This window comes from Hakea prostrata, chromosome 5 (assembly GCF_041222555.1).
Source record: "Hakea prostrata isolate BN-2017 chromosome 5, UWA_Hpros_2, whole genome shotgun sequence".
In the NCBI taxonomy this organism is placed as follows: domain Eukaryota; kingdom Viridiplantae; phylum Streptophyta; class Magnoliopsida; order Proteales; family Proteaceae; genus Hakea; species Hakea prostrata.
This window is the reverse complement of record NC_142604.1, coordinates 30172447-30179626: the sequence shown is the minus strand read 5'-3', so window position 1 is coordinate 30179626 and position 7180 is coordinate 30172447. Positions and strand designations below refer to the sequence as shown.

The 7180-nt window shown below is 41.9% G+C and overlaps 1 protein-coding gene across 1 annotated transcript; it reads left to right on the top strand.

Moving 5' to 3' along the window:
* The first annotated feature begins 299 nt into the window (after positions 1-299).
* On the top strand, positions 300-1997 carry LOC149015802 (FAD-dependent oxidoreductase family protein). Its single transcript, XM_089157210.1, has one exon. It carries the CDS (start codon positions 432-434, stop codon positions 1668-1670), a length of 1239 nt encoding a protein of 412 aa, XP_089013336.1. The 5' UTR covers positions 300-431; the 3' UTR covers positions 1671-1997.
* Positions 1998-7180: the final 5183 nt, after the last annotated feature.

Here is a 7180-nt window from a genome sequence, read left to right as displayed (position 1 = left end):
AAAAATAATGTTATAGAATTCAAGTTTTACTCGTATACAGTCGAATATGTGTCGATCAAGAACATCAATTTGATGAGGTTTTGGAAAAAACCAAAAATTCCACTGCTTTTATCGACATCAAATTATGATAGATATTAAATTTAGGCCCAAAATAACAAAAAATACCCTGAAATGAGGGGTACAGAAACCATGACAAAATCTCGACCGTTCGCCCGATAGCGAAACGGTGAAATCTGCAGGAAATACCTTCTGTATAAGACGACAAACTTTTATTCGCAGACAAAATGACTAGACTTTCGTAACGCGAGAAATACATTTCAGCTGAAGTCATCTGTCTCGCTCTTGTTTTCTTTCTCACCATTATTTAATCCGCGAGGTTGGAGTTTTACCTTGTCGATCTTATCCCTTCTCTTTATCGTGTAGATAGGGAAATGGAGAATTCCGGCGACCAGTTCGATGTTATTATTGTCGGTGCTGGTATCATGGGGAGCTGCACCGCCTATCAGGCAGCCAAGCGCGGCCGCAAAGTTCTCCTCCTCGAGCAATTCGATTTCTTGCACCACCAAGGTTCTTCCCACGGAGAGTCTCGCACCATACGCGCCACCTACCCAGAAGACTACTACTCATCCATGGTAATCGAATCCTCTCATCTCTGGGAAGAAGCGCAATCCGAGATCGGTTATCGGGTCTACTTCAAAACTCCTCAATTCGATGTTGGCCCGGCAGATGACAAAAGCCTCCAAGCCGTCATCACTAGTTGTCAAACCAAATCGGTTCCTTATTGCATCCTTGACCGCCGGCAAGTAGCAGAGAAATTCTCCGGCAAATTCAACTTGCCGGAGAATTGGATCGGTGTTTTGACTGAACTTGGTGGGGTCATCAAGCCCACCAAAGCAGTCTCCATGTTCCAAGCTCTGGCGATCCGGAGAGGAGCCATACTTAGAGACAACATGGAAGTAAAGGAGATCAAGAGAGAGAACCTGAAAGGTTACATTTTAGTGATCACAAGTAATGGTGATAAGTATTGGGGAAGAAAATGTGTGGTGACAGCTGGAGCATGGACAAAGAAATTAGTGGAGACAGTAAGTGGCTTAGAGCTACCTATTCAACCTTTGAACACCACGGTACATTACTGGAGGATCAAAGAGGGTTATGAGAAAGACTACTCACTCGCCGGCGGCTTTCCAACTTTTGCAAGCTATGGTGACCCTTATATATACGGTACACCTTCATTGGAGTACCCTGGATTGATCAAAATCGCCGTGCACGGTGGATACCCTTGTGACCCAGATAAAAGATCATGGGCGCCGGCGAAGATCACCAAATCAGTAAATGAGTGGATTGAAGGAAAATTCTGTGGGCATGTTGATTCAAGTAAGGCGGTGATCACGCAATCGTGCATGTACTCTATGACGCCAGATGGGGATTTTGTGATCGATTTCTTGATGGGTGATTTTGGAAAAAATGTTGTGGTTGCTGGTGGGTTTTCAGGTCATGGTTTCAAGATGGGTCCTATTGTTGGGAGGATCCTTGCTGATCTAGTACTGGATGGAGAAGCACAAGGGGTGGATCTACAGCACTTCAGGTTGGGAAGGTTTGAGGAGAACCCAAAGGGGAACTTCAAAGACCACGAAGATCAAGTTTGCCCACATCTGCAGCCTAGTGAGTGAATCAAAACTCCACCTGATTGTCAGTGTAATATTCTACCAAAAGAAAAAAGATTGTCTGTAATGAACACTCCACAAACAGAGTATCTGTTGCATTAAGGGTCTCCCCATGGGGAAAAATATTGTTTCTTTTTTCTAATATCTGCATATGACGAGTGGCTCACAACAAATTTGCAAATGTGGACAAATTGTCACTTGTCATTTATTTAGAGTTTTTTGTTTGATGGTGACCAAATTATATATGCAGCCCTTATATCAGAATATTGTGATTACACTTTTGAAATTTATTCAATTAGGTCTATAACCCTCATTGTTTCCAACTATGCTTGTTTTAGAGCAATAGGTACAAGTGAAGACTCAACAAATACTGTAATTTAAAATTCTCATATGGTCCTTTATTGCCATGAATTTGACTCCTTTGTGGAACCAAGGTCAAGCCCTAGGTGGACCAGCTGAACTTGTTCAAAAGAGTAAAATAGTTGGGGTGGGCCAACCACCGAGATTTGGTAGTCATGTACAATTGGTACTCACAAAGACACTAGGCAACCTCTGATTGGTACAAACTCCTAATCAATATTCTATGTAATCTAAAACACTAGAATCCTAGCACCACAGCCAAAAGACTCCTAAAACTATACAAAGAAGGACTCCAAGAACACCATGAAGAAGGACTTTGTTTCTATATAAAGCCATGTACTAATTCATTGTAAATCAGTGTGATTATTATTTTCTGTGCTCTTTTATATGCACGCTCAGACTCTCTCTCCTCAACGTCTTTCTCTCTCTTCTTCTTAACATCTCTCTTTCTCTTCTTCTCTCTTGCATTATTCAACTATTATTATCTTCAACATGGCATCAGAGCACTAGGTTTTTTCTTCCCCCCTGCCTCGCTTCCCTCCCTCATCTCCTGACCATCAAGCTCACCGACAACAATTACTTACTATGGAGGTCGCAACTTGTTCCTCTCTTGAAGACTTATGACTTATTTTCTCTTGTGGATAGCTCCTCCATCTGTCCTCTTGCGACTACAGTCGTTGAAAAAGTCTCCATTCCTGTATGCAAACAAAATCTTGCCTACAATTCATGGATTCGTCAGGACCAACTTCTCATGTGTTGGCTTATTGCTTCACTCACAGAATCCGTCCATGCTCAAATTATTGGATGTACTACCGCCAGAGCAGTTTGGCTTGATCTTGAATCTACCTATGCTACACCTTCTATAGCAAAGATTATGCAACTCGCCTTCAGTTACAAAACATGAAACGCAGTAATAGTACGATTCATAATTATCTTCTTTGTATTAAGCCTACTACCGATCAACTTGCGACTACCGATAAGACTATTTCAGATGATAATATTTGTCTTCATGTTCTCAATGGATTGGGCCCTGATTATTCGGCCTTTGTTACTTCTATTACAACTCCTGGCATCCCTGTCACTTTTGTTGAGTTAAAAGGAATGTTACTCACTCAAGAAATTCGTCTTAAGGATGACTTAGCCTATGACTCCTCTTTCCCTTTGGCTAATCTGGCTCAGACTTGTACTGCTCGCAATTATCGTCCTTCCTTTAGGGGTCGATCGCACTACAAAGGTAGAGTTTCTCGTGGACATTCCTCTAACTATCGTCCTCCTCTTCTTGCCACTCCACCCTCCACTAGTGGTTACAAACAACAACAGTCGTCTCTCATTACTTACCAAATTTGTGATTGTCACGGCTATAAAGCTCGTGATTGTTATCAACGCTACAATCATGCTATTCAAGGTACAACCAATGCTCCCCCCTTTGTGCATGTTTCCGGACTCTTTGGAGGCCCTTATACAGACAACACTTGGTATCCTTACTCTGGGGCTACACATCATATCACCAATGCCCTTGACAATCTTCAATTGGCTCACCCTTACATTGGTTTGGATCAGGTTCTGGTAGGTAATGGTATAGGCTTGCCAACCACTCACACTGGTACTTTTTCTCTCCCTACACAACTCTTTCATGTTTCTCTCAATAATATTCTTCATGTTTTTTCCATTCAAAAGAACCTTTTATCAGTTTTCAAGATTACTCGTGACAATAATGCTATCTTTGAGTTTCGTCCTAACTTGTTTTATGTAAAGGATCGAGCAACAGGGACTTGTCTTCTCCAGGGAACTGTTAGGAATGGACTTTACCAAATGCCCTTAGGCGTCTCCCAGTGGCACTCCAGACTCGGCTATCCTGTCTTTAAATTAGTTCATCGTCTTGTTTCTCAATTTAGATTACCTGTTACTTCTGAGAAAATTCAATTTTTGTGTGTTGCTTGTCAAAAAGGAAAGAGTCATAGACTCCCCTTCTCCCCTTTTACTTCAATCTCTAAAGCCCCTTTGGATTTGATTTATTCGGATGTATGGGGACCCTCTTTCATTGCTTCTATTGATGGTTTTCGGTACTGTGTTATTTTGTGGATGCCTTTAGTAAGTACACTTGGTTATATCCTATGCATTTGAAGTCTGAGGTTGTTGGGATTCTTCAATGGTTTAAATTACTTGTTGAAAATTTATTTTTCAGACGGATTAAACACTTTCAGAGTGATTGGGGTGGCGAATATTGCCTACTTTTCTCACTTCTTGTGGGATTGATCATCGCCTCCCTTGTCCTCACACTCATGAGCAAAATGGGGTTGTCGAGCGCCATCATCGCCATATTGTTGAAACTAGCCTTACCTTGTTAGCTTATTCTTCTTGCCCTAGAAAATTTTGGAACTATGCCTTTGAAACTGCAGTATTTCTTATAAATAAAACTCCTACCCCCGTTTTGGGCAATGTCTCACCCCACTACAAACTCTTCACAGTCCATCCGGACTATGCCTCCTTAAGAGTTTTTGATTGTGCATGCTACCCTTACCTTCGTCCTTACAACAAACACAAGCTAGAGTTTCTGTCACATCCACCCAGCCGGTACCCTACCTGGCATACTCGGGTATGTGATCCATAGTCCCAAGGATCAAGTATCGAGCAACCATGCCTCCCACATACACAATAACACAATCATGAACAATAATAATCAAGGTTAAAGCATATAATAAAATGAAATCATGAATAAGATAAGAACAAGATAATCAAAGTGCGGAATAAAAGATACCAATGTATATAATCCAAAGAGAGAGAGAGAGAGAGAGTGAGCGGAAATCACTCCCTCAGTAACAACAAAAATGTAGATAATCAAAGTTAAGGTTTACAGATCCAAAACTTAAAAAGAGTATAACAATATTGAAGTCTAAACTAAGGTCTCCTTGGTCTTATACAAGATATCCTCATAGGTATAAACATAGGAGACCAAACACGGCCTTTCCCACACTAAGGTCGAGCTAATCCTCGTATGGAGGGTAAACACCCTCGGGATCTTCACGGTGACCTTCATAATAGCCAAGACCTTCAGAGTAGTATGAGGCATCCAGGTTTGTCTCGATGAAGGAGACATCAACTTCTTCAATACCTGCAAAGTAATCCAACAAAACAATTGCATAGAAAGGAATGAGTTCAAGAGAACTCAGCAAAGCAGTTATTCCATAATGCATAAGTCATATGATACAAAACATAACATGATGCAAAGTGATATGAAACAGATGATGCAAATATGATTCTAACTCTACATATGCTAGTCTCTATGGTAGACATGCTTTAAGTCATAGCACCATGTGTGCTTGCCTACTGAACATGCATAAGTCATATGATACAAAACATAACATGATGCAAAGTCATAACAGATGATGCACATGTGTGCTTGCCTATTGAACGTGCAAGGTTTCTTCTTGAGCATGCTATCTTCAAACCCGGTTCGTTCGAACCTAAAACAGTCAAATCGTTCTCGACCGGGGTCAATGGTTGAACCGAGGGTGAACCCGGTTTCTTCATATTTTTCCCGTATCATGAGCCCTCCAGGCCAAGCGTTCGGGAACATTGAGGGCTTGGTTTGGTTTAAACCGAGCATGGATGCTGAATGAGGAATCCGAACGATTTCTCACTCATTTGGATGTCAAGTCGCATTTATTGTTGCTGTGTCATCATTTTCCTCGAGTTACTCAAACGTCTTCGGCTTTCACGCGGGAGCCGCCATGTGTCTGTCACAGCCGAAATCATCATTGTTCTCAACTCGAAACGACGGTTTTTCTAAACATCAACTCTGATTCGATTCATTTACGCTTTTCCAAAATGTCTCATTCTCTTGACTGTAATTTGAAACTTGTTGTTGTCTTCTCTGCACCCTACCAGTCTTCCTGCTCTCAAGCTCTCTACTACAGTGAACAAGTAAGTTCATTGACTCTCCTGCCTTCTTTACTTACTTTAATTACTCCTTTCGCTTTCCTACTCGTTTTCTTTCTGATTTAAAACCAAAACTAGACTTTCCTCGCAATGGGAAGCAGTAGAACCTCTGACGAGGGTTCTTTTGAATGTAACGCCGGTCAGGGTGATTCTGGTGACGAGGCCACTGTCTCCGTCTTCGTTGAACAATCGGGTAACGAAGGGCAAAAATTAACTGATGTTTGGCGTGAATTTGAAGAGGTAAGCCAAAAGAAAGAGATTGAGGTTCCAACCCTGTCCCCCTATTCCAGATCGTCAAAAACTTCGAAAGTGGTTGCTAAGGCCCTTTGGCAATCCAACAGACCTAAACAAGGTCCCAACTTTTTATTTTCTGAATATACCATAGTCGAACTGGCTTCGGCGATCGAGCACTTTGCTTTTCCTTCTTCCTATTTTCTTCAAATCCCCAATCCTGATGAGAGGGCCAATTCGAACCCCCCTGATGAATTTTCAATGTACCTGGATACTCTGGAAAGTGGGGTTCGGTTTCCCTTTTTCAATCCTTTGTTTTTTGCAATTTTGAACCAATTGGACATTTGTCCCGGAATGCTCCTCCCCAACAGTTGGTGTCACATCGTTGGCTTTCTTGGTTTATGCTCTGAGCTTAGCATTAAACCTTTTCTTCATCTTTTTGTACATTTTCATGCTTTGTCCCAATCCAACCCTCGGGGTTGGGTTTTTCTTTCCAAGTGCAACAAGACCGAGCTTGGATGGTCGGACAGTATCCTAGCCAAGGCTACCTATCCTTCTAACCACAAAGGGTGGCACAATCGGTATTTTTTCTACCGAGCGACTCAGTCAGATCTTAACTTCCTGATCAGTTGGAGCTAGCTTGAGTCGTATACCGAACGAAGCTAACCATGCTTTCCCGTTGAGCGATACCGATCAAGCGCTACCGAAAAATTAAGTCAATTCCATGGTACCAAGAGATTCACGGCTTGGAGATGGAATATACAGCTATCCTTCAATACTGGGGGCTAGCTCGTTGTGAGCTTTCTAATCTTTGTGCTTCTCTTGATCATAATGTGGCTTCATTGAAGTCTCTAACTCTAGCTTTCTTTGCAGTGCCTCTAAGGGTTAATCCGGATGCTATATGAGCGAACGTGATCAAGGCAATTGAGGCTACAGAGAAAAGGTCGCCTCGCCCGATAACACAAGCTAAAAAGGCTGCCTAGCCT